Source organism: Pholis gunnellus, assembly GCF_910591455.1.
Source record: "Pholis gunnellus genome assembly, chromosome: 7".
Taxonomy (NCBI): Eukaryota; Metazoa; Chordata; class Actinopteri; order Perciformes; family Pholidae; genus Pholis; species Pholis gunnellus.
In genome coordinates, this window is record NC_136533.1 from 2,135,493 (window position 1) to 2,163,374 (window position 27,882).

The 27,882-nt window shown below is 41.6% G+C and overlaps 4 protein-coding genes across 4 annotated transcripts in view; 2 read left to right on the forward strand and 2 right to left on the reverse strand.

Moving 5' to 3' along the window:
• Nucleotides 1-4,328, reverse strand: part of cadps2 (Ca++-dependent secretion activator 2) — a 152,883-nt gene extending 148,555 nt beyond the window's left edge. The window contains exon 1 of the mRNA XM_079163449.1: nt 3,643-4,328. Coding sequence (XP_079019575.1) covers nt 3,643-4,044 — 402 coding nt within the window. The 5' untranslated portion in view covers nt 4,045-4,328. The remainder of the gene's footprint in view (nt 1-3,642) is intronic.
• A 3,098-nt stretch (nt 4,329-7,426) lies between these two features.
• Nucleotides 7,427-27,825, reverse strand: slc13a1 (solute carrier family 13 member 1; the record flags this gene model as incomplete). Its single annotated transcript, XM_079163450.1, has 15 exons — nt 7,427-7,570; nt 7,707-7,844; nt 20,079-20,240; nt 21,423-21,517; nt 21,693-21,784; nt 22,438-22,539; nt 22,632-22,733; nt 23,356-23,475; nt 23,760-23,905; nt 24,711-24,792; nt 24,947-24,980; nt 25,328-25,494; nt 26,102-26,238; nt 26,880-27,008; nt 27,721-27,825. The coding sequence occupies 15 exons, from the start codon at nt 27,823-27,825 to the stop codon at nt 7,427-7,429; spliced, it is 1,755 nt and encodes a 584-aa protein (XP_079019576.1).
• LOC306698481 (E3 ubiquitin-protein ligase TRIM21-like) lies at nt 9,020-14,066 on the forward strand. Its single transcript, XM_079162791.1, has 2 exons — nt 9,020-9,127; nt 11,555-14,066. Exon 2 carries the CDS (start codon nt 11,562-11,564, stop codon nt 13,203-13,205), a length of 1,644 nt encoding a protein of 547 aa, XP_079018917.1. The 5' UTR covers nt 9,020-9,127; nt 11,555-11,561; the 3' UTR covers nt 13,206-14,066.
• LOC306698479 (E3 ubiquitin-protein ligase TRIM21-like) lies at nt 14,466-19,922 on the forward strand. The gene is made up of 2 exons (XM_079162789.1): nt 14,466-14,593; nt 17,506-19,922. The coding sequence occupies exon 2, from the start codon at nt 17,515-17,517 to the stop codon at nt 19,156-19,158; it is 1,644 nt and encodes a 547-aa protein (XP_079018915.1). The 5' UTR covers nt 14,466-14,593; nt 17,506-17,514; the 3' UTR covers nt 19,159-19,922.
• Nucleotides 27,826-27,882: the final 57 nt, after the last annotated feature.

Consider the following 27,882-nt stretch of genomic DNA (forward strand, 5'->3'; position numbering starts at 1 on the left):
ATAAAAGTGTTGAAGTATAAGACCGTGAAAATACGTAGTTGGAAAGAGTGACGTCGCTCTGAAGCTACGGTACCGGTGTGTTTCTTACCAGGATGTTCTCACAACAACAACAACAACAACAACAAGGTTCGCTTGTTCTTTCGCTTCACTTCTGATAAAAAGAGTCGCTGGATAAAACACATCAACGTTACATTTGTGCGTGGAACACAGCTAAGTTAGCTAGCAGGCCAAGGTGTCGGCCATGTTGGTGTTGGTGATGCACATCGTGCGAGACGAGAGACGAGGTTCACTGAGCGGTTTCACACAAGTCTAAATGTTACAACCACAAACTGAGACTTTCTGCAAAATGATCTTTGAAAATGAACAAACATCACACGTGTCATTCATGGCACAATTCCAAACAGGATCAAAAAAAAGGTTTGCCTCCGTGGTGCTGATCAAAGGCTGGTTTGCAGATACGAGACAATAAGAGGCAGTGAATCAAAATGTTGAACCTCCATAAATGCTAGAATTGTAAATTAAATAATTCATCACCACACGTTGTGTAATTTCAGCTGCATTAACTGAACCAGACTGAAATATGAGTATTGAGGGTCTAATACCAGACGTTCATAGACTCATAATGTGATGAAAACACGTTTATAGTCAGGATCCATCTCCACGTTGGCCTTTGACGTTATTCAAGAATCACATCAGCGTTCAAAGGTTTCAGCCCTTCAGCTACAAAATAACTTTCCATGAAATTCTGCGTTGATCATTTTCCAAATCATGCATCAGTTTTTTATTGCTTTCTTTCCTTCAAATGTCTTTCAGCTGACTTCTATAAAAACACATTTTTAATTCAGAGATTCTTCGTGGACTAACACTCACTTTAAATCTTGTGTTTACCGGAGAAGCTTCTTAAAAATAAATCACTTATTAACTGAAGGAATCTTTGTCGACTAAGACAAATGAACAAGTCGTCTGAGAGGAGGCGGCCCAGCCTTGGAATAGTCCATCATGAACGTTTTAGCTTTCGATCAAATCACACGATCTTCATCAGCAGGTGGAGTTCGTCCAGCTGTGATCAAACTTTCAGGACTTCTTGTTCGTGTCGGCTTCAAAGTTCCTCAAACTTTGGACTGAAAGCTCCAGATCACTTACTTCATGGAGCTTGATGTGAGATTGTTTTAAGAATCGTTCATCATCGGCAGAAGTTATTGTAAAGTAAAGCAGATGTGTCACGTGATTACTAACGTGACACAGATTAGTTTTCCTGCATGAAGATAAACTCTCTGGGGGTTTTTCCTCTGTGCTCAGTCAGGAGTTTTCTGGGAGGTGAAGGCCTGAGGAGTGAGCATCATGGAGGCCCCACAGCGAACCCGCTGAAGGCGGAGTCTGTGCGTGGGCCAACGCTAAGCGCCGGCTTGCATCATTAACTCCGCCTCCAGAGGAAAGTGACAGGATTCAAGACGCCAACAAAGTTTACGTGCAGAGACTATTTTTAGTCTCTATTACTTCAAGAAGAAGGGAAGTAATAACGTTCGTCACCGCTCGACAATAAAGACGTGCACAGTGACAGTGTAGTTTAGTTCTGCGACGGCTATTAGACTATTATTATTGATGCAGCAACATTAAAACTGTAGCTGGCAGCAATAAAGCTAATGGTATTCATTTCTATGATGTCGGGTGGTTCAATTAAAGGTATAACTCTACTTTGTATCATTATAAATAAATGTAGTGAAGTAAAACGTCCATGTCTCCCTCTGAAATGTAGTCAGAATTGTACTTCAGCACAGTAGAAGTTGAGTAGACGCACCAGTGCTGCCAGTAGAGAGCGTTACTCTGAGCCACGGTGGACATCCATAATATGGAAACAATATCAGGCAGTGTGAGAAATACCCGGCGGCAATCCAAAGCTGGCTGTCATTTATGGATGGAAATCGTCTCTCGCACTCACTATTCACATCTGTGAACAAATGAATGAAATAAAAACTGCTGGCATTAAGCTTTAAAAAAGACATTTTAGTGACAGTTGTAAGTGTTGAATAATTCAGGGCGTCTGAGACGTCGGTGACTCAGCACACTGATTGTAACGTTGTGTAACTGTGACAGTGACGCTATACCTTCACACTCACACTATGAAGCACATGCAGGTGATGGTGTACGAGCAGCAGCCATGAACGGAGCAGAACCGGACGTAAAGAAAATGTAACGTCTTCACCCTGAATCCACTTCATGGAGTTATACTTTCACTGTAACTACTAATTCAAACAAAACGGATGTGCCTCAGCCTGTCCTGTGATTGGTTCATTCCTCTGCAGATGAACCCGTGGAGCTCATCCTGAGCGTTACGTAGATCCAGACCCGTCTGCCGGGGCCAGAGTCGAGGGATTCAAACTGGCAACTCGCCTCCTGCTGCCGCCTCTCCCAGCGTGGGAGCGCTGGCGCACGAGGAAGTCCGCTTCCTTCTGCGAGAGACAAGAAATCAATGTCTCCCCTCTCGTGTTTTAGTGAACACACACACTCCTGTTTACTTTACGCTCGGGGAGAAGCAGGAAAGAAAAGCTCCAGGAAACGGGCTGGTGTCTCCTGCTGGATCTCGAGGGGGTTCCGCCTCATTAATGTGACCCGGGGGGTTTCATATTCGGATGCTTATATACTTGAGCACAAATAAACTCCCACGTCTGCCTTCTGTCGGAAGTACATTCATGCACATGGGAGGAAAAGGCCTCGTCTGCAGAATTGAAATGAAACAGCACGAGACACTCATTAATAACAAGCTTCCCAGCGGGGGGGGGGGGGGGGGACTGGCTCCTCTCTCTCTCGGCTGGTTTTTATGGGTGAGAGAGAGCAGGTCCAGACCTCCAGCACCCATCATAAACAGATCCATCTTCACTTAGAGTGCAGTGATTCTCAATAGACAGGTGTTATATTGACCCCAGTGAAGCAACTTTAACGTTGCAGGAAACCCCATCACATGTCACTTTATCAGCGGTTTGGTTTGCAGTTGTAAGTATAAACAAAGTGGATTAGAAGAGGAAGTGGGTTCATATCAGTTCTGTAATGGTGATGGTTTAATGAGATGTATTTGACCCTAATGTCTGGTTTAAGGGTGTGTGTAGCCTGGTATGACTGAGTGAGTTATGATGGTACAGGGTGGTCGGTCACTTGGTCATGTGCATGTGCTAATACCTGGATACTCTCGGTGTCCCCGACATGTCTTTATACCAGACTCCTTTCAGGTTCCCGTCAGTGCAAGGTTGACATGAAGCGAACCGAGCGAATAAACAGCACGCACGAGAGAAACAACTAACACTAAACACGTCAGGTGGATGTTGAATTCGGCCTTCGTTTCATACAACATGTCGCGCTTATTTAAGACATATTTCTAAATGCAACAGTGGGATCACACGGCTGGCCGTCGCCCTCACAGCTGTGTTTTGGTGGCGTTACGTCAACGATGTGAAAGCACAAAATATATGCCGAATTCATCAGCAGCTCTTTGTGGTTCCAAATACGTTCAAAGTGTTGTTGTTCGTTTGAAATATTAGGTCAGGTAAGAGAGTAAGCTTTAAAGTGACACATTGTAAAAGGAGGTGTGGTTAGCAGGTCCCTTCACGTGACACCAACAGGTGCGTGTTGTGCGGGCTCCGGACTCACCTTCTGCTGCCGCCGGGCCATGTCGGTGGGCTGCTTGGCGTTGAACGGGTACGCGATGCACCGCAGCACGAACACGTAAATCTGCAGTTTAATTTTCCTCTCCTCTTCCTCCTTCTGGATCCGCTCGCGCTCCTTCCTCTCCTCCTCCTCCTCCCCCTCTTCCTCCTCTTCACCTGTTGCTTTGCTGTCTTTAGCACCTTTACCGGGGGCACCGCCAGGTGCGGCGGACTGACGCCGCTGGCCGTGCGCCCGGCTGCTGCCGCTGCTGCTGCTGTTGCTGCTGCTGGTGTTGTTGTTCCCACGTTTCCCCGCCGGACCGGCCGCTGGTTTCCTCGGAGTCTCCTGCACAACTTCTGGGTCAGACTCCCCGCCGGTGTCTTCGCTGGAGGACGGGTCCAGCATGGTTCACGGCGTTAAAAGTCCGGTTCAAACCGAAAAAAAACCAACTGTTTTAGTTTGTTTGTTTTAGTCGACGTGGCGTTAACGGAACTGCACTTTACCGACCCCTCCGGTACCTCCCCCGTTCCCGTGTTTTACAGACCACGACCCCAGCGAAGAAACGTCCGTAAGTGTCAACGGTTAATATCACGGAGGTTCGTCGCCAGCGTGCGCTTTCGTTCCGTCGCACCGGGAATGTGAGTGCTGGAATGGCAGCGCGCGTCCGCCGCCACTGGCTGCAGCACGGAGCTCTCGTGCGCGCTCTGTGTGTGTGTGTGACTCGAGCGCTCCAGCACACAGGTGTGCAACCTGTGGCTGCATCCGCAGATAGGGAAGGAAACCAACAGCAAGAGGTCTCACTCTGTCGGTGTTTCTAAAACCACGAAGCTCGCGGAAAACTGCGAGTCTTCAGTGGTGGAAGAAAATACTTTCAGTAAAAGTAGAAATACCACAGCCTATAAATACTCCATCAAAAGTCCCGGAGTCAAATTGTTAATTAATTAAAAGTATTGTGAGCAAAATGTAAATATTAAAACGTCCTCATAATGCATCTATTCAAAGAGTTATATGTGTTATAATTGTCAAATAAATGTATTGGAGTAAAAGTACAATATTAATGTATTGGAGTAGATGGAAATGCTCATGTAAACTACAAATATGTCACCTGAGTTAATGTAGGCTGCAAACTACCACAAGTCTATGGAAGCTCATTTCCGCAAAAGTGACAAAAATAAAATAAATAATGAGCGTAAAGACAGTTTGCATGGTTATAATCCTTAAAGCAATATTATGACAAACGGTACAATAAACATGAAGCTACAGCTAGCAGTAGCTTAGCGTAGCTTAGCACAAAAACAGGAAACTGGAAAGCCGTTAGTTCGGCTCTGTTATATTTTATTGTAGGCTTAAGATTCTTACAAAAACCAAGGTGTAAAAAACAAATAATGATTTTTTTTAACCAAAAGATTCAGACTAACAGTCTTCGTGCTAAGCTATGCTAATCAGCTGGTAACGATCTTATTATCACAATTTCTGCCAGAAAGCAAATAAGTATATTAGCAAAAATCTCAAACTTTCCTTCTAAAATTTTCAGCAAATCAAACATTTTTCTAGATTCAAATGTGCACTAAGATAAACAATTTCTTTAAAATAACAAAGTTCACTGATTTCTCCGATGAACCTTTGCAGGTCAGTAGTGGGGACGTTTTTAACCCTCTGAGTGAGACCTCCTCTCACATAGACGATCTTTGACTGGAAAAGGGAAGCAACATGTGTTTTAATTCACAGTCAACTAGAGAGCTGGAACAGAACACATTTAGAGATATGCCTCAGTGAGAATATCATGAGAAATATACTTTATTATAAATATATTTTATCCCATAATTTAAACACCAACAAAGAAAAGATAATGACACATAGGTGAACAAAGGTAACGCCCCCAGAGTACAGAAGTACAATTTATGGACAAATTAACTGATACAATACAAATTATGGACATTTTCGACAAAAGGTGGAAGTTGACTGATGGAGAATTAAAATGTTCAGATATTTCCTTTTGTCCACTCTTTGAATTGTCAGAAAAATGCTAAATTTAAAGTTTAACTTGTACAAGTGTGAATATGAACAAATGTGCAAATGTATACCTGCTTCTTTTTCTTCTTTTTTGCTAAAATGATTTAATCAGACACATTATATATTTTTTTGTATTATTCAATTAATTGTATTATAAATTATTATTAGTGACTGAAAATATTTTTTCATTTGTTGGGGGGAGGGGAGGTGTTATACATTTTATACAATTATTACTTAAAAATTATATATTTTTTAGAAACTCTTATTTTTTTGTCCTAGGGTGGACACAATATTAGAAACACCTACAGCACAAACAGCCTCCAACAAACACGAGCATAACGTTGGCTGAAACAGTTTCAACTAAACTAACTCAATGAAGAATTAGTTTTATTTCGGTGTATTGTTTTCAAACTGTGTATTTATATAATTTATGTAAATAACTTGTGTTTAGAGGCTGTGACTTAAAGACACTGTGGCCACTAGAGGTCAGTGTTTCTCTGGTGTGTTCTAGAGCTGTAAATACAGAGCAACACAAACAATACAAACAACGTGTGTGTGTGTGTGTGTGTAGGTGTGTGTGTGTAGGTGTGTGTGTGTGTAGGTGTGTGTGTGTGTGTGTGTACAGAACATTAAAACAGCCTCATGTCTTCAACGTTTTATTCTGTTTTTCAGGATTTTGATTCACTTCTTCTTCTGCAGCTACGGACACCCAGTCCAGGAATTATACTGTACCAGAGTACTTAGAGAGCAGGTACAAGTGTATGTACAAAAACTACATTCCTGCAATTTATGTACATTCATTGAAACTTTATTGACAGTTAGAGAGACTCAAGTTTCAAGTTTTCCAAATTAGCAACTCAAGTAAATCCAAAAGAAGAAACAAAAACAACAAAATGTAGACAGAAGAAACAGATCGGTTTCTAAAGGCATTCAACATTGACAGTCTATAATAAATATTCATATCAGCATGAAATGTTTAGGAGTCTGTCATCCAAAGCACCTTTGTAAAGATTGTAAAGTTATTTGCTTTCACCACTGCAGCAACGAGCTGTAAGCACATCTGACTATACATCAGTTTATTATTATATTTGAGGCAAACAGCAGCCTGCTGCCACATCCAGCAGACACAGAACAACACCATCATCCAACTGACCCTTCGCTAAGTCCCGCCCCTCCAACGCAGACTGGCTAATCATAGCGTAGCATCGTCCAGGGTCGGTTCTTCCTTAAATTCATTGTCTTCTGTCTGGATCTCCAGGTGATGTGGTGGTTCACTTCTTCATCTTTTTAACCTGTTTTCTCTGATGAATCAGTTTGACGTCCTTCAAACACACATTAGACCCTTCTGTCCACTTCTCCTTAAAATACCTTGTTGGTTTTCCCAAAAATCAGATGACATTTCTTGCGGTAGTGACAGTGTGGGCTCCACGGTAACATAGCAAAGGGTCAGTTGGTGTTGTGTTTGTTTCCATCTGATGAATTTCAGTCTAATATTCACCCTCAGATCTGGTTTGAGCAGAGGATGCAAAGTGGCTTCGTCAGAGCTCGTTGGAGACTGAACCAAACGGGAAATGTGCCGCTAAAGTAGGCTAAAAAGCCGGTGATATTTCTACGTGGGTTCATCGCCACAAAGTGACACCTTTCACTTTTCATGTAATCATTTGACAATAAAGAGCATTCAGTCCTACGAACACCTCTTCATGCCACCGGCCTCCTCAGAGCCCCTTAAATGTCCCCGAGCCTCACGTTGAGATCCGTACCTGGGCGTCCATCGTCACGGCGTTGTGGCGTTGAACCCCGGGAGGACCGGCGCCCAGTCAGGGTACGTATCAAGGGAGAACAGCGGAACCCCCCATGTGGCCACGGCCAACAGGGCGGCGAGGACGCCGATCACATTGACGCCAAGCCCCGCCTTCACCTGCAGCAGCGATCGGACACGGAAGTCATGGGTCAACGTGCAGCACTGAACTTTATACCGAATGTTTCTGCAGCCGGCTTAGACTTCACGAAGGAGAACGTTAAACCTGCAAGTGTGTTCGTGCGACAGCGCTTACCATGTCCACGATGCTGATGTGTCCGTAGGCGAACACGACAGCGTTGGGCGGGTTGGACACGGGCAGCAGGAAGGAGAAGGATGTGCAGAGGGTGGTGGGGATCAGGACGTACAGCGGGTTGACGTGGATGGCCTCAGCCTGAAGAAACACGGATCACACAAATTAATATCTGTTTGAATATTGAAATAAATATCATGATTGTCACCGGTTCATCTGTTTGACCATCTGTATGTCCTTCATACACAAAATGTTTGGTCCATTCATTCCTCACACTCTTTAGACAAAACTAAATCAAGATTCCTTTATGTGTTGATTTTGAATGTTTGTGATAAACTGAAGGATGAAGTGTTCCTTTATGTGTTGATGTTGAATGTTTGTGATAAACTGAAGGATGAAGTGTTCCTTTATGTGTCGATGTTGAATGTTTGTGATAAACTGAAGGATGAAGTGTTCCTTTATGTGTCGATGTTGAATGTTTGTGATAAACTGAAGGATGAAGTGTTCCTTTATGTGTTGATGTTGAATGTTTGTGATAAACTGAAGGATGAAGTGTTCCTTTATGTGTTGATGATGAATGTTTGTGATAAACTGAAGGATGAAGTGTTCCTTTATGTGTTGATGTTGAATGTTTGTGATAAACTGAAGGATGAAGTGTTCCTTTATGTGTCGATGTTGAATGTTTGTGATAAACTGAAGGATGAAGTGTTTCTTTATGTGTTGATGTTGAATGTTTGTGATAAACTGAAGGATGAAGTGTTCCTTTATGTGTTGATGTTGAATGTTTGTGATAAACTGAAGGATGAAGTGTTCCTTTATGTGTTGATGTTGAATGTTTGTGATAAACTGAAGGATGAAGTGTTCCTTTATGTGTCGATGTTGAATGTTTGTGATAAACTGAAGGATGAAGTGTTCCTTTATGTGTTGATGTTGAATGTTTGTGATAAACTGAAGGATGAAGTGTTCCTTTATGTGTCGATGTTGAATGTTTGTGATAAACTGAAGGATGAAGTGTTCCTTTATGTGTCGATGTTGAATGTTTGTGATAAACTGAAGGATGAAGTGTTCCTTTATGTGTTGATGTTGAATGTTTGTGATAAACTGAAGGATGAAGTGTTCCTTTATGTGTTGATGATGAATGTTTGTGATAAACTAAAGGATGAAGTGTTCCTTTATAAGTGTGGTATTAGTATTTTAACTTCAGTTCAGGATCTGAATACTTCCTCCACCCCTCCCTCACTGAGAGGAGGAGCAACACTGAAAGAGGAGCTTCATCTTCACATTTCCTGAAGTGAAAGTAAAGTTAGTCTGAGCGACAGCAGAGCTGCAGTCGAGACAAGTCTCTCTGTTTCTCTCTGAAGAAACATTCAACTGAATCCAGCAGCTTTTTCTCAACAACACAACAGAGTCTCTGACAAACTCTGGTGAGTACACTGTTCTACAGACTAAATACACAATATACAAAGTTTAGTTCAAACCAGAATCTGACTGTTTTACATCTTGTTTTATCATATAAAGAATATTAAGCCATAGAAATGTGTCATTTTAGATAAAACCATCAGAGGTAGAAACTAAACCACAGTGACTGAACTCTGACTAGTTAAAGGTTAGACAGAATACAGTCACAGCTAGCATTAGCTTAAGCTAATTCACAGACCTGTTTACCCTTTGAACTCAAAACCTCAGCTCTACTCAGACAGGAAGTTCAACTCAGAGTAAATGTTTAACTGAGCTCAATCAAAGGTCACGAGAGTTGTAAAGATAAATAATATTATATATAATATCCTGCAGTCCAGAGCAGTTAGCTTCCATCTTTTATTTGATTTAATGTGTTTCATTCTCGCTCTCTTCCTCTGCTTTGTGAAAGCTGATTCTTTGACTCTAAAGGTCTTTGGACAGAGAAGATTATTTTTATTTTGCTCTGTTTCCTCAGACTTTTCAATAAAACAAATAGTTTTATCAAATACTGCATAAATATATCACAGTAAAGTGTAATAAATATTATGTTGAATATTTAAATAGTTTAGTTTGTTCACTTTTAAAATAAATTCATTTAAATAAGAATATAAACAGCAGTATTATTATATTGTGTGATATGAGATGTCACAGTAATTGAGGGATCACATTATATTTTTTAGGGGTTTATAATACAATTCTATTGTGATTTTACTTAATTCAATTGTGATATTACCAAGAAGAGGGTTTAGGATGGTATCACTGCAATGCTGAAGACATATTAGTTTATCATTGTTTAGTTATGATTCTTTGTTTACTTATTTTTTTTCTATTCCTTGATAATTAAACAAGCAGCTGATCCTCAAAAGCAACAGTCATATGAGTGACTAGCAGCAGGCAGGGATCAGCCAGAGGCAGCCTTAAAAAATGATGTTAAACCACAGAGAATAAAAGGCAGAGTGATCTACCTTCACTAGTTCAGTCTGAAAAAATCCACCACACAAACAAACTCAGTCTGATCTTTGGAAAATAGTCTCAAACCGTGACACTCTGATGACAAGTAAAGAGTGGGAATCACAGAGTAACTCAGAATATTATCACGATATGTTACCCACGGTAAAGATTGTATCTTAATACAACGATTTTGTGACACTCGATACATTACAGGACAATCATCTACGATACATCATATCTGTAACTGAAGAAGAAGAAATACCCTAAAAACAACAAAAAACAGAATTATGTATGTATTCACTGCATTGTGGTGTCAGTTTCCAAAAATGTGATAACTGAGATTAAACAATGTACAACAAAGTGCATATTGTTTTAGCTTCGTGCCTCTTTAACACACAAACAATGACAACCTGTCCATGTCCACATGTGTCATCACAAGACTATAAAACAAACAGCAGGCTGTAACTGCCTGGTTTAAAACCGGAGAACCGTCACTATGATGATACAAACAGCAGTAATGTGGTTTTCATGGTACCTAGAGTCGGACTCTTCTAGACCCATGAGGTTCTGGACTTGGAGCGCCACTGCACCTCAGTGCTAAAGATGCTAACGTCGCTTGGGATTGATGTCATTAGGATTTTATCGATACTTAGTAGTCTTATTGATAATCTTTTCGGTTCTTTTTTATTATTTTCTGTGAGAAAAAAGACAAAATCTTTCAAATACATTTACAGCTGAACAATTAACTAAGTGATTGTCTTTCATTGATTAGCATGTTCTCATTATTAAACTCCATATGACCTCACTAACATATGACATCACTAACATATGACATCACTAACATATGACCTCACCAACATATGACATCACTAACGTATGACATCACTAACGTATGACATCACTAACATATGACATCACTACCGTTACCTGACGGCTGCTCCACAAACAGATGGATGTTCTGCTTGTCGGTCACATGTTGTGATGAACTGCTGCTGTTTCCTCTCTTACTTGTGAGGCTTTCATTGTGTTTGAGACGACCAGAGTTCTCAGCATCTACTGGAGTCAAATGTCTTCTTCTCTCTGATCATGATGTGAGTCTGACGCTGTACTGAGCCGGAGACAAAGAGACAGAGACAGAGAGAGGACGTTTGAGACGAAGACGTCTCACTCCAGAACTTCTAAAGTACCGATAGCAGAACCGCAAACTCTGGACCTCATCAATACTCCGGGTTTTACTAATTCAGAACCGGTTCCTGTTTAGAACCAGGTTTCGGGGGGCATCTCTAAACATAGCTAACTAGTTTATTTTCAACCTTCCCAACACAGCCGTTTAGAGGGATGACTCTCCTTATATTCTACTAATCATAGTTTGATTTTATTTAACAAATAATCAAACGATATATAATAACAATTTTGTTCTTCCACCCTTTTTGTCCTCAGAGTGTAGATATGTCTGCTGCCAGCTGTCTGCTGACTAAAGATCAGTTTCTGTGCTCCATCTGTCTGGATGTGTTCACTGATCCAGTTGCCATACCATGTGGACACAACTTCTGTAAAACCTGCATCACTAAACACTGGAACATTAATGTCCCCTATCAGTGTCCACACTGTAAAGAGGTGTTCTACAGAAGACCTGAGCTGCAGGTCAATACTTTGATCTCTGAGATGGCTGCTCAGTTCAGACAGTCAGCTCAACAGAAAGCCAGCAGCAGCAGCTCAGAGCAACAAGCTGCCAAACCAGGAGAAGTTCCCTGTGACGTCTGCACTGGAACCAAACTGAAGGCCCTGAAGTCCTGCCTGGTGTGTCTGGTCTCCTACTGTGAGACTCACCTGGAGCCTCATGTGACAACGTCAGGTCTGAAAAAACATCAGCTGATCAACCCTGTGGAGAACCTGGAAGGCAGGATGTGTACGGAGCACGATAAACTGCTGGAGCTGTTCTGTAAGACCGACCAGATGTGTGTCTGCATGCTCTGCACTGTTTTAGACCACAAGAACCATGATGTTGTTCCTCTGAAAGAAGAATATGAAGGAAAGAAGGCTGAGCTGGGGAAGACTGAGGCTGAAATTCAGCAGATGATCCAGAAGAGACGACTGAAGATTCAGGAGATCAAACACTCAGTGGAGCTCAGTGAGGAAGATGCAGACAGAGAGATAGCAGATGGTGTTCAGGTCTTCACCGCTCTGAAGGAGTCTGTTGAGAGAAGCCAGGCCGAGCTCATCGACACGATCAAAGAGAAGCAGAGAAAGACAGAGAAACAGGCTGAAGGCTTCATCAAAGAGCTGGAACAGGAAATCTCTGAGCTGAAGATGAGAAGCACTGAGGTGGAGCAGCTCTCACGCTCTGAAGACCACCTTCACCTCCTCCAGAGCTTCAGGACCCTGAACACTGCTCCACCCACCAAGAACTGGACAGGAGTCAGAGTCAGTCCACCTTCATATGAGGGGACTGTGAGGAGAGCTTTGAAACAGCTGGAGGAGACGCTCAGTGAACAGATGAAGAAGCTGTTTGAGGTCGAGCTGAAGAGGGTCCAGCAGTCTGCAGTGGATGTGACACTTGATCCTGATACAGCATATCCCTGGCTCATCCTGTCTAATGATGGAAAACAAGTTAAACATGGTGATGTAAAGAAGAATCTACCAGACAATCCAGAGAGATTTGATTATTGTCCTATTGTTTTAGGAAAGCAGAGTTTCTCTTCAGGAAGATTTTACTACGAGGTTCAGGTTAAAGGAAAGACTGACTGGGATTCAGGAGTGGCCAGAAAGTCGATCAACAGGAAGGGAGACATCACTCTGTCTCCTCAGGAAGGTTACTGGACGATATGGTTGAGGAATGAGAATAAGTACGAAGCTCTTGATGACCCTTCAGTCCGTCTCTCTCTGAAGTCTCAGCCTCAGAAGGTGGGGGTGTTTGTGGATTATGAGGAGGGTCTGGTCTCCTTTTATGATGTTGATGCTGCAGCTCTTATCTACTCCTTTACTGGCTGCTGCTTCACTGAGAAACTCTACCCATACTTTGGTCCATGTAATAATTATAATGGTAAAAACTCTGCTCCTCTGATCATCTCTCCTGTCAATCACACTGAGTAGAACAAACACTTGATTTTCTACAGAGAGACTCTTTCATTTAATGTAACAAATTGATATTATTGGTGATTTACGGTGTAAAGATTATTGATTCTTCACATTCTGATCAATGGGTTTTTTCTATTTGTCTGTAAATGTTTTTCTACTCCAACACCCAGATATTAAGCCACTGATTGGTATTATCTATCTATCCATCCATCCATTTTCCTCCTCTTATCCGGGGTCGGGTCGCGGTGGCAGCAGGCCAAGCAGGCTGACCCAGACTTCCCTCTCGCCCGCAACATTTTCCAGCTCATACTGGGGGATCCCGAGGTGTTCCCAGGCCAGCTGGGAGATATAATCCCTCCAGCGTGTTCTGGGTCTTCCCCGGGGTCTCCTCCCAGTTGGACGTGCCCAGAAAACCTCCAGTGGGAGGCGTCCAGGAAGCATCCTAATTAGATGCCCGAACCACCTCAGCTGACTCCTTTCGACGCGAAGGAGTAGCGGCTCGACTCCAAGTTCCCTCCTGATGTCCGAGCTCCTTACCCTATCTCTAAGGCTGAGCCCGGCCACCCTACGGAGGAAACTCATTTCGGCCGCTTGTACCCGCGACCTTGTCCTTTCGGTCACGACCCAGAGTTCGTGACCAGAGGTGAGGGTAGGAACGTAGACCGTACGTAGATAAACTAAAGGATGAAGTGTTCCTTTATGTGTTGATGTTGAATGTTTGTGATAAACTGAAGGATGAAGTGTTCCTTTATGTGTTGATTTTGAATGTTTGTGATAAACTGAAGGATGAAGTGTTCCTTTATGTGTTGATTTTGAATGTTTGTGATAAACTGAAGAGAAAATCCTTCTACTTCTTCAGATAAATAAACTCTTTAAAAAGCCTCTTGGATCAGCTGGAAAATGCATCGTCACAAAGCTGAAAACAGGCTGTTTGTTCTTTTTAGAGATACGAGGTTCTCACAGGACAGAGATGCTACAAACATATGATGATCTTATAGAATATGATGCATTGATGTAGATTAAACTAACCAACAGGAAATAAAGGAGTTACAATGTAACATACACATTAATGCAGCAGGAATAATAATACAGAAATATCAAGTATAAAAGTAAGTTTTAAATGTATGACTTTTACTTGAAGTGAAGTATTTTCACAGTGTGGTATTAGTACTTTTACTTCAGTAAAGGATCTGAATACTTCCTCCACCCCTCCCTCACTGAGAGGAGGAGCAACACTGAAAGAGGAGCTTCAAAGTCACTTAACCTGAAAAGAAAGTGAAAGTTAGTCTGAGCGACAGCAGAGCTGCAGTCAAGACAAGTCTCTCTGTTTCTCTCTGAAGAAACATTCAACTGAATCCAGCAGCTTTTTCTCAACAACACAACAGAGTCTCTGACAAACTCTGGTGAGTACACTGTTCTACAGACTAAATACACTCACTACAGGGACGTGCGGTCTGCCTCCCCTGTTATCATGAAAAGTAAAAAACAAATAATGATAAAGTAAAATAAATAATATTTATCTACTGATCTGTGCTATAAATGTAATTCCTGTATGATTTCAATCATTTTTATAATCAAAATCGCTGAATTAGCGCATTTCCTGTTCAAACAGAGGAGACACACGAGGTGAGGCAGCGACGAGCTGTGCCACACCTCAGATTGCGCAATCCCTCTCAAACTGGTTTGTGCGCGTGCCTTTTGCTTCCTCATTGTTTGTCACCACTGTAATATTTGTTGACACTTGTATTATAAGTCCTTTCTTTCCATAGAATATGTCGCGTGTTTCATATATTTGTAAATGACTCTGAAAGAGTCGGTGCCTCACCAGCCACGAACCTCACCGCACGTCACTGACTCACTAAATATTTAGTCCAAGTTTAGTTCAAACCAGAATCTGACTGTTTTACATCTTGTTTTATCATATAAAGAATATTAAGCCGTAGAAATGTGTCATTTTAGATAAAACCATCAGAGGTAGAAACTAAACCACAGTGACTGAACTCTGACTAGTTAAAGGTTAGACAGAATACAGTCACAGCTAGCATTAGCTTAAGCTAATTCACAGACCTGTTTCCTGTTTGAACTCAAAACCTCAGCTCTACTCAGACAGGAAGTTCAACTCAGAGTAAATGTTTAACTGAGCTCCACCAGAGGTCGTGAGAGTTGTAAAGATAAATAATATTATATATAATATCCTGCAGTCCAGAGCAGTTAGCTTCCATCTTTTATTCTGCACATTTAATGTGTCTGATTCTCTGCTCTCTATCATCATCATCATCATCATCATCATCATCATCATCATCATCATCATCATCATCATCATCTCTCTCTTCCTCCTCTTCGTCCAAACTGACTCTTTGACTCTAAAGGTCTTTAGACAGAGAAGATTATTTTTATTTTGCTCTGCTTCCTCAGACTCTTCAATAAAACAAATAATTTGATCAAATACTGCCGAAATATATCACAGTAAATTGTAATAAATGTGTTACGATGAATATTTAAATAGTAGTTTAGTTAGTTAGTTTACTTTCAAAATATTTTCACTTTAATAACAATATAAACAGCAGGGTAGCAGTATTATTATATGTTTTGATGTGAGATGTGACAGAAACGGATGTAACACATTGTGTTTTTTTAGGGTTTTTAATCAAATTCTATTGTGATTTTACTGAATTAAATTATATTAACAAGAACCAGAGGGTTTAGGATGTTATCACTGCAATGCTGAAGACATCATATTAGTTTATCGTTGTTTAGTTATGATTCTTTGTTTACTTATTTTTTTTCTATTCCTTGATAATTAAACAAGCAGCTGATCCTCAAAAGCAACAGTCATATGAGTGACTGGCAGCAGGCAGGGATCAGCCAGAGGCAGCCTTAAAAAATGATGTTAAACCACAGAGAATAAAAGACAGAGTGATCCACCTTCACTAGTTCAGTCTGAAAAAATCCACCACACAAACAAACTCAGTCTGATCTTTGGAAAATAGTCTCAAACCGTGACACTCTGATGACAAGTAAAGAGTGGGAATCACAGAGTAACTCAGGATACTATCACGATATGTTACCCACGACAACAAAAATACCCCTAAAAACGACAAAAAACTAAATTAGTTTCACAGAATAACAACAAAGTGCATATTGTTTTAGCTTCGTGCCTCTTAAACACACAAACAACCTGTCCACGTCCACACGTGTCATCACAAGACTATAAAACAAACAGCAGGCTGTAACTGCCTGGTTTAAAACCGGAGAACCGTCACTATGATGATACAAACAGCAGTAATGTGGTTTTCATGGTACCTAGAGTCGGACTCTTCTAGACCCATGAGGTTCTGGACTTGGAGCGCCACTGCACCTCAGTGCTAAAGATGCTAACGTCGCTAGGGATTGATGTCATTAGGACTTTATCGATACTTAGTAGTCTTATTGATAATCTTTTCGGTTCTTTTTTATTATTTTCTGTGAGAAAAAAGACAAAATCTTTCAAATACATTTACAGCTGAACAATTAGCTCAGTGATTGTCTTTCATTGATTAGCATGTTCTCATTATTAAACTCCATATGACATCACTAACATATGACCTCACTAACATATGACATCACTAACATATGACATCACTACCGTTACCTGACGGCTGCTCCACAAACAGATGGATGTTCTGCTTGTCGGTCACATGTTGTGATGAACTGCTGCTGTTTCCTCTCTTACTTGTGAGGCTTTCATTGAGTTTGAGACGACCAGAGTTCTCAGCATCTACTGGAGTCAAATGTCTTCTTCTCTCTGATCATGATGTGAGTCTGACGCTGTACTGAGCCGGAGACAAAGAGACAGAGACAGAGAGAGGACGTTTGAGACGAAGACTTCTCAATCCAGAACTTCTAAAGTACCGATAGCAGAACCGCAAACTCTGGACCTCATCAATACTCCGGGTTTTACTAATTCAGAACCGGTTCCTGTTTAGAACCAGGTTTCGGGGGGCATCTCTAAACATAGCTAACTAGTTTATTTTTATCCTTTCCAATGCGGCCGTTTAGAGGGACTGCATGTTTTGAAAAAATTGATAGGTGCCAGTGTATCAATAACGTATCGCAAGAGGCAGTAATACAAAATATTACGGTATTGATATTTTTTCCCACCCCGACCACTGAACTGCATATCTGAACTCTTCTTCACTCAAAGCAAATGTAATGTAATATAAAAACATAATTCAGGATGACTCTTCTTATATTATACTAATCATAGTTTAACTGTATTTAACAAATAATCAAAAGATATGTTATAACAGTTTTTTTCTACCCTTGTTGTCCTCAGAGTGTAGATATGTCTGCTGCCAGCTGTCTGCTGACTGAAGATCAGTTTCTGTGCTCCATCTGTCTGGATGTGTTCACTGATCCAGTCACCATACCATGTGGACACAACTTCTGTAAATCCTGCATCACTCAACACTGGAACGTTAATGTCCAGTCTCAGTGTCCAAACTGTAACAAGGTTTTTAACACCAGACCTGAGCTGCAGGTCAATACTTTCATCTCTGAGGTGGCTGCTGAGTTCAGACAGTCAGCTCAACAGAAAGCCAGCAGCAGCAGCTCAGAGCAACAAGCTGCCAAACCAGGAGAAGTTCCCTGTGACGTCTGCACTGGAACCAAACTGAAGGCCCTGAAGTCCTGCCTGGTGTGTCTGGATTCCTACTGTGAGACTCACCTGGAGCCTCATCTGACAAGATCAGGTCTGAAAAGACATCAGCTGATCGACCCTGTGGAGAACCTGGAAGACAGGATGTGTACGAAGCACGATAAACTGCTGGAGCTGTTCTGTAAGACCGACCAGATGTGTGTCTGCATGCTCTGCACTGTTTTAGACCACAAGAACCATGATGTTGTTCCTCTGAAAGAAGAATATGAAGGAAAGAAGGCCGAGCTGGGGAAGACTGAGGCTGAAATTCAGCAGATGATCCAGAAGAGACGACTGAAGATTCAGGAGATCAAACACTCAGTGGAGCTCAGTGAGGAAGATGCAGACAGAGAGATAGCAGATGGTGTTCAGGTCTTCACCGCTCTGAAGGAGTCTGTTGAGAGAAGCCAGGCCGAGCTCATCGACACGATCAAAGAGAAGCAGAGAAAGACAGAGAAACAGGCTGAAGGCTTCATCAAAGAGCTGGAACAGGAAATCTCTGAGCTGAAGAAGAGAAGCACTGAGGTGGAGCAGCTCTCAGGCTCTGAAGACCACCTCCACCTCCTCCAGAGCTTCAGGACCCTGAACACTGCTCCACCCACCAAGGACTGGACAGGAGTCAGAGTCAGTCCACCTTCACATGAGGGGACTGTGAGGAGAGCTTTGAAACAGCTGGAGGAGACGCTCAGTGAACAGATGAAGAAGCTGTTTGAGTCCGAGCTGAAGAGGGTCCAGCAGTCTGCAGTGGATGTGACACTTGATCCTGATACAGCACATCCTGACCTCATCCTGTCTGATGATGGAAAACAAGTTAAATGTGGTGATGTAACGAAGAATCTACCAGACAATCCAGAGAGATTTGATACTTGTGCTATTGTTTTAGCAAAGCAGAGTTTCTCTTCAGGAAGATTTTACTACGAGGTTCAGGTTAAAGGGAAGACTGAGTGGGATTTAGGAGTGGCCAGAGAGTCGATTAACAGGAAGGGAGACATCACTCTGTCTCCTCAGGATGGTTACTGGACGATATGGTTGAGGAATGAGAATGAGTACGAAGCTTTTGCTGGCCCTGATATCCGTCTCTCTCTGAAGTCTCAGCCTCAGAAGGTGGGGGTGTTTGTGGATTATGAGGAGGGTCTGGTCTCCTTTTATGACGTTGATGCTGCAGCTCTTATCTACTCCTTTACTGGCTGCTGCTTCACTGAGAAACTCTACCCATTCTTTAGTCCTGGTCTTAATGATGGTGGTACAAACTCTGCTCCTCTGATCATCTCTCCTGTCAATCACACTGAGTAGAACAAACACTTGATCTTCTACAGAGAGACTCTTTCATTTAATGTAACAAATCTATATTATTGGTGATTTACGGTGTAAACATTATTGATTCTTCACATTCTGATCAATGTTTTTTTCTATTTGTCTGTAAATGTTTTTCTACTCCAACACACAGACATGAAGCCACTGATTGATATTATCTAATGTCGTCTAATTCATTCTAATAACTGCATAACCTGCCTTCAAGACTGTTGAATCATCAAAAACAATGTACTCAGGAATAAGAAGCATTTAAACATTCCTTAAATATCTGGGTGCCAAATGAAAATGTTTAATTGTCTTATTATTGTATATATAATACATTATGATTACTGGAACAAATTATTGGATAAAGTAATGTACCACTTATTTTCTTTAGTTAAAAGAAAAGGTTTACGTTTTTATCATTTTCAAATTAAAAGAAAAATCAAGAGATCTCTGTCTGGTGTGTTTTTGGGGGTCAATAAAAGATGAATTATTTATTCATATTTGTAGAAAATGAATCAACAAAATGTGATCATGAAACATTCAGCTTCTGTGACCAGAGAAGAACAGTTGTGTATCGTGTTATTTGTATTTCATAAAGTTCTCCTCTTTGCTGATCCTCAACAGAATAAAATCTAATAAAGTTTAAACTGATTTATCTTTTTATTTCACATTTAATCAAGTACTGTATTTAAGTAACATTTTGAGGGAATTTACTGGTGTATTTCCACTTTATGCCACTTCATAGTTTTTCCTGCTACATCTCAAGTGTAGATATTTTCTGTGTTTCTAACAACCAGCATTAATAAAAGAAGAAATAAAGTAAAAACCATGACTGAAAAATTAGCAAATGTAGTTCTGCATGAAAACCAAATGACGAGATTAGAGAGAGTACAGAGATGAGACTGTGAACCTACCAGAGGAGAGAGGATGGGGAGGAAGATAGTGATGGTGGCGGCGTTACTGGCCACCTCTGTTACCGTGGTGACGATGATGCAGGAGACTGCGATTGTGGCCAAAACTGGCAGATCACCCAAAGGTGTCAGAAGCGTGGCCACCCACAAAGACAGGCCCGACTCCTGCAGACACACACACACACACACACACACACACACACACACACACACACACACACACACACACACACACACACACAGTGAACCAGTTGTCATGTAATGTATATAATGTGTATGTTTATGGCTGGTTTCAGCTGATTAAAGGGTCAGTTCACCATAAATTAGAAGAAGTAAGAAGTAATCTATTTATGCAGGTGTTTTTGTTTATCAGTGAGATTGTGACATGATGGTGTTACAGTTATTAGGATTGCTTGGGAAATAGGTTTATTTTCTTTCTCTGTTATGTTTCGCACAGTCAGACACAGGAGGAGAGCCGAGATGGAAGCTAAGCTAACCCAGCTAAGGACCTCAGGCTGCTACTCCACTACCCAGCATGCTCCTGGCTGATTCCTCCGGTCACGGGAAAATAAGATGGACGCAATGAGACTTCAGGCTAACCCAACAACGAGAGGACTGTTGTGCCCACATCTTCACAGAGATCTTTACCAGGCACCATCGTGGTATCTGGGATCAAGCTGCACTTGACGGGCGGACCGAAGGACGGACTGCAGGACTCAGTTAGGACAAGAGGAGGCGGACTCTGTTCACATTACATTACAGTGACTTAGCAGACGCTTTTATCCAAAGCGACTTACAATAAGTGTATTCAACATAGGTATTCAAGAGAACGACTAGTCACCAGATGTCATAAGTGCATCTCCTTTTATAAACAAGCATCTAAGAGCATAAACCAGAGCAAACGTACAGAAACAAACTAATACCAATAACAAACTAATACCAATACAATGTGTGCTGAGTGGAAGGCTCAGGGTAGCACTTCTTGAAGAGGTGAGTTTTCAGTTGTCTCTGTCGAGTGACCCACCTTGAACCGGACTGGTGGGGGTCCGAGAGGCTGTTGTGGACCCCACCAAACATCATGTTCGGTGCTCAAACGCAGTCAAAGTCGAGGGACAATGATTCCCTGTTGAATTATGAAGATGTCGGCCATATTATCTGCCCAGAGAATTGTTTTTGTTGCTGCTTTCTTACATTCCGTCTGATGCAAAATCACAAAAACGCTCTACAGGAAGACTGTTTTTGTTTTTGTTTGTCATGTTTATCTTGTATAGCAAATGGGCTACAACTGCATTTCGTTGCGCAAACCCGTGTTGCATGATGACAATGCAATTATATTTGAATGCTTACCTTCGTGCCCTCAGCGAGTGCGAAGCCTCCACCGACCAGCAGGGCCACTCTCCACGGCATGGAGGCCTGGAACTCCTGCCAGGAGATCATGGCCTCTGCATGGAGTGAGATTTTCTTTTTTTAAAATATATCCTGTATACATATTCATACAGACAAGTACTTAAAAAACGGTACTTAAGTAAATGCACTGAGTTACTTTCCACATCTGGTTACACGTTGCAGTCGACAAACCCACAGTACGAATCACAGACTCACGTCTCGTGTATTTACCGTATTTTCTGGACGGTCCGTAGGCCGGTACGATGAAGAAGAGGAGGCCCAGCAGCAGAGCCACGGTGGCGTCAGTGATGAAGCCCGAGTGACTGCTCAAGACAAGGACAGAAACAAAAGATCAACTTCTTTAATGCCACCTCAGCTTAAATCCAACTAATTAACACTTGATTGGACAAGAGATTTTACAATGAACAGTGTCTGATTATAGGAATTACATCACATGGAATTGCACACAGAAGTGTGAAATGTGGGTGTTATTAAACTTACAAAAACAAAATCATTAAAAGACAACAACCAAAAGTGTGTTTGTCCATCTTTTTGTACTTTCTGACTCTATATCCTGTCCGTGGTTTTCCCACTGGTTCCTACTGAAGTGAAAAGTCTCAGTAATTTCCTAAAACAGCTGGTCACTGTAGATTTTAAACGGGAGGAAACAGTGCATTTGTTGGGGACTATTTTCAGCGGTGGATGAATCCACATTCGGTGCTCTAGTGAGTATCTGTGTCAGCAGGACGGTGTTTGTGAGTTGAAATACAAAAGAAAGTTAATTTGCAGATAATACAAATTTGACTTTGGTTCTCATGACAATAAATACAGGGCAACAGTATAAGACATTATTAAAAATAGAAATATGAACATTTACAATAGAAAATGGTAAACAAACAAATAATAAGTGTTGAAACTAAATAAATAAATACAAATCAATAAACTACAGTGGAATAAAAAAAGGAATGTGACTCACTGAGGGAAGAGAGAAGTCCAGCCGGGCATGAAACCCGGAGATCTGGTCAACCACAACAACACCATCAGCAGGAAAACCACCGCAGTGACCAACTCCTGAGAGCTGGAGGGAACGGAAAATAAATGAATGAATGAATGAATGAATGAATGAATGAATGAGGGAATGAGGGAATGAATGAATGAATGAATGATCACCTCATGGGTCCCAGCGACTTGTACTCTTCTTCGAGGACTTTTCTTCCTGCTGTCTCTTTCTCAGACTGCACTCCTCCACCACATCGCCACAGGAACCTGAAGCTGTGTGTGTGTGTGTGTGTGTGTGTGTGTGTGTGTGTGTGTGTGTGTGTGTGTGTGACACACAGACGGATTATGTTATTGACGGGTGACAGAGAAATGCTCACAGTGAACCAAAATATTGACTGTGATTGGTTAAACACTGATGAAGGCTGGTTCATGAAGACATTACTGAGCATGTGCGGAGGTCAGCGGCGCTCGCAATTAACCTGTCTGACACCATCGCACTGCTAATGCTAACATTAGCATTACGCTCATGTCTCAGCCTGTCAGGCTGTGTGGATATGAGAGCAGTTATCAAATCCAAACTGAATTAATCACGTATTCAGCGTCTCTGAGTGTTATTTTAATCTTGCAACATTAACATTTACAGTTCTTTCTTTAAAGCGGAACTAAAAATTAATCAGAATATAGCTCCTTGTTTCTGTTGTTTGTAAGTTTCATTTATTTTCTGCAAAAAAGAGGCAAAAATGTAATAAAACGACACAAGAAAAAGACGATAATGTGGGGTGAAATAAAAAAGAAAAGCTTATAAACTGGTACAGAACCAGACAGCTCGACGCGCAGTTTAGTCAGAATAAAAGCACAACTAGAGGCGATCAGCGGAGCAGATGGTGACACTCACTCTGAGCCAATGAAAAGCCAGTACAGCCATATCCACGTCAGCAGCAGCATGATAACACTGATGGGCAGGCACAACAGGAGCCAGTTCCCAAAGTTAATGCAGTTGCAGTTCGGGTAAATCCTGAATTTAAAGAAAAGTGTTTGAGGTGGATTTAATTGCATTTTTTTTTAAATGCACACAGAAGCTTTAAATCCTTTGTTTTTTGATTTGTTCTTTAATTTTCCAGCAGACCAGATTAAACAAACATTCTTCACAGGGGAATTTTAAATTGCAGTTTTATATTTAGCAAATACCAACCGTTACACAGATTAAGTTTTATTCATTTTGTGTGTTTGTCTGCTTTTTTTCCCATCCCTTTTGTTTAATGTCCCCCTTCACTCAGCATGTCTGCTGCACCCACTCACTGGTTTAGGTACTCAGAGAAGATGAGGTTGGGCGACGTGCCGGGCAGCGTGGCGATGCCTCCGATGTTGGAGGAGTAGGCGACGCCGATGCACAAGGCTTTACACAACATCAGGTCCTGTTTACTGCTGCTGGGAGGCTCAGCAACCTGCAAGACAACACCGAGGGGGGGATTGCCCAGTGAGCAGCTGCATTAGTGGTGGTACTGCAGGTAGTACAAGTAAAAGTACTAATCACACAAGTTGAAGTGATAGTTTAAACATAGCATTAGTTATCAGTAGCTTTAGTGAAAGTTATACTTCACATAAACTTCTGCCCTGTAGTTGTTCTTTTTGAGACAATAAGTTCAATAAGTAGTAGTAGGAACAGCAGTAGTAGTAACAGCACTAGTACTAGTAGTAACAGTAGTAGTACTAGTAGTAACAGCACTAGTACTAGTAGTAACAGTAGTAGTACTAGTAGTAACAGCAGTAGTAGTTACAGTAGTAGTAGTAGTAGTAACAGTAGTAGTAGTAGTAGTAACAGCAGTAGTAGTAGTAGTTACAGCAGTAGTAGTAGTAACAGCAGTAGTAGTAGTAGTAACAGCAGTAGTAGTAGTAGTAGTAACAGCAGTAGTAGTAGTAGTAACAGTAGTAGTAGTAGTAACAGTAGTAGTAGTAGTAACAGTAGTAGTAGTAGTAGTAACAGTAGTAGTAGTAGTAACAGTAGTAGTAGTAGTAGTAACAGCAGTAGTAGTAGTAGTAACAGCAGTAGTAGTAGTAGTAGTAACAGTAGTAGTAGTAGTAACAGTAGTAGTAGTAGTAGTAACAGCAGTAGTAGTAGTAGTAACAGCAGTAGTAGTAGTAGTAGTAACAGCAGTAGTAGTAGTAGTAACAGCAGTAGTAGTAGTAACAGTAGTAGTAACAGTAACATTATAGAAACAAGCTGTTTAATTTGCTCAGTGGTTTTTGTACCTGAGCTGCAGCAGGCTGTGACGCTGTCTGTATCTGAACACAAGTGAAGGTCTCTTCAGGAACATCTGGATCCGTCTCGTCACTGAGAGACAGAGGAATACAATATTAATGTATACTGAATGTACTGCAAAGACAAGAACCTGAAACACCCAGAACTCGGGGGGACATTGAAGGCAACATAACAGGACAGAAGTGTGTCAGAAGTGAACAGTACCAAAACACGCTCCTTCTCATACCTCACAATTTCTTTCATGTTGTCAGCGTGGCCGTCTGTTTCTGAAAAAATAACAGAATGTAGTTAACTTCTCTTTGTTCTTATGGCTCTAATGTGTTGCTGTTCTAAGAGGTTATTTTTATGGCAATTAACAGAAAATAGTGCGCACGTGGTGCTTTTCTTCTAGAGTAAAGTTAACAAAACCCCCCTTGGCCATTGTCTTTTCTAATTAAAAAATGTAATTTAAATGTTGGTAATGCATTCATAAACACTTAGTGGTTGTTTTCCATGAAAAGTAATTGGTAATACTGTAGAACTCACTAATGCTAGTCGTAAAAATAATCTCAGTGTGTCTTTATACATTCCTCTGTAGAAAAACAGAATAAAAAGTAAATCCAGTCACCGTCCAGCTGCAGGTTGGGGTTGTCTTCGCCCGAACACTCTCCGTCTTTGGCCTTCAGGAGCTGCTGGAGAACAGCCTCCACGATGGGCATCACCATTGTAACAGCCGAGGTGTTATGGACCCACATGGAGAGGAACGCACAGCCGGACATGAAGCCCAACATCAACCTGGTGGTCGGAGCAGGAGCATCCACGAACATCTCAATCTGCATCTCAACTTTTGCTTTCTAACCCACAGTAGCCACCTGGTTGACAGCAACTCATCCAATAACACACAATAAAATACCAAGCCGGCTTTTTAAGATTCAACGAGTGAAGCCAATGCGGGAGGGTTTTAAAAGCTGCATTCTCTCTAGTGTCCACCAGGGGGCGACTCCTCTGGTTGTATAGAAGTCTATGAGAAAATGACTCTACTTCTCTCTTGATTTATTACCTCAGTAAACATTGTAAACATGAGTTTATGGTCTCAATCTCTAGTTTCAAGTCTTCTTCAATACAGCATGATGTTCATTTAGTAAATGATGGTCCATTTAGAGTCACACAGACCATAAAGCAGGGGATGCTTTAGGGCGGGGCTACACAGTGATTGACAGGTCTCTACCAGAGACGTATACGGCGTCTCTACGTCACTCGTCCTTATGCATCCAATATGGTAACTTCTGTTTATTGGTTGCGAAAAAAAACAACATGGCCACGGCTGTAATCCAAGATGGCGAACTCGAGGGTTCAGAACATGTAGTCTATGTAGTCTAACATATGCAGTCTATGCGCTCACCATGCAGGGTTGACTCCCACCATGGTGACGAGCATCAAGGCGATTCTTCGGTGGAGACCCCACTTCTCGATGGACGTGGCGAGGCAGATGACGCCCACCAGCAACAAGTGGAAGTCTTTAAAGTACTCCTTCGCCACCTGGAGGATAACAATTAATAAAGGGAGAACAATAGTTTCAATTTTAGCCCAGTGTCTAATGTAAAGTAGTTTACATACACTTATTGCAGAGTGACCGAAATCAAACTGAGACAATACAATACAATCAAGCAAAAAATGCTCATAAAGTTAAGGTTAATAAACAAATCAAAAAACCAAGCAAACTTAAAGGTAGCCCTTATTATTTGAAACAAACTTAGTGGTCACTATAGTGGGCAGCTATTCAGAAGCCGGTTTCTTGTATATGCTTGGGTTTTGACGGTATAATAGCACATTAGCCACTACAGCGGACACTAGCACATCATCGCATACACTGCCACCCAATGGCCAGCTGTTGTAACTGCAACACACATTTCTCAAAACCAAGATGGCCGACGAAAGGCCAGAAAACATTTGGTAACACCAAGTAACAAAAAAACAAAATCCAGGTATTGACTTTAAAAAAAATAAGTGGGATCGGAAAAAAGTGGGATGGTTACGGTACCCAACATTTCAGCTAACGTAGCTGCCGACTGTTAATGAGCAATACAGCCAGGCTGTAGTCATTATTAGTCTCTTCATCAGCCAAAAGAACAATGTAAGATGAAGAACAGCTTGACCTGCTAACAGACAGATGTACTCACGTCCGTGGACTTCATGATGCCAAACATTGGGAAGAGGATGGCGGGGAGCATGGCGGTCATGGCCAGAGGAATCACCTCCGTCACCCAGTACGTCGCCATCAGCAGCAACACAAAGGCACATTCTGCCTCCTACAGGGACAAACACAGGTGAACAACACATGAGTGGTTACAGGTGTGATGACAATATTCACTCTCTCCTGAGAAAAAGTCTCTTACTCTATCTTAGCTTGTTTCCATTCACCTGTTTTATATCTAAAGAGCATTTTCAATTTGCTCAAAATGAAAATCCAAAGAAAAGAAATTGCAAAAAAAAAATGTTCATGCTTTGATGTGGAAATGTTTGTGCATCGATAGAAGAGCAAAAATGCAACAAAGGGAAATGGAAACATGATTGTCCACTGAAGCTTTGGCTCTACTGAGGAAACCTAATCCAGCATGGATTCAAACGTGCATTCATTCACTTTTTATTTCACAGGTTTTTGGGGACATTCTCTTAGAAGTTGCAAAACTGGTTTATGTCAGAGTTTGTTTGTTGGAATCAGCTGCTTGCTGCTGGAAACACTGAGACTGAACCACTGAGTAAATGTTCAAAAAAACCAAAACTAGGAACAAGAAGAGGCTAAAGATCTCTTTAGAGAGAGAGGAGAGCAGAGTTGGAGAGAATTCCCTTTAATGCTCCCAAATAAATGACCATTGCTAAAAAATAACAACATATTTCATTGTATCTCAGAGCAGCAAAGTTCTTCTTTCAACCCTTCAGCCCGGTAAACTTCAGAGGAATATCTATAATCACTGTTGCCCTTTGCTCTGGTCTGGTTGCCGGCTCGTAAAGGAGACTCACCTTCGTCCCGATGACGTGAGGAAGAGGAAGCAGCAGCAGCGGCGTGAGGACGATCAGGACGACGCTGCCGTAGTTCCACAATCCTCTCCTCAACCTCCTCAGCATGCTCTTGTTGTCTTTTCTTCTCTTCTGCAGGTTCCCGTTACGATCCCGCGGTCGTCA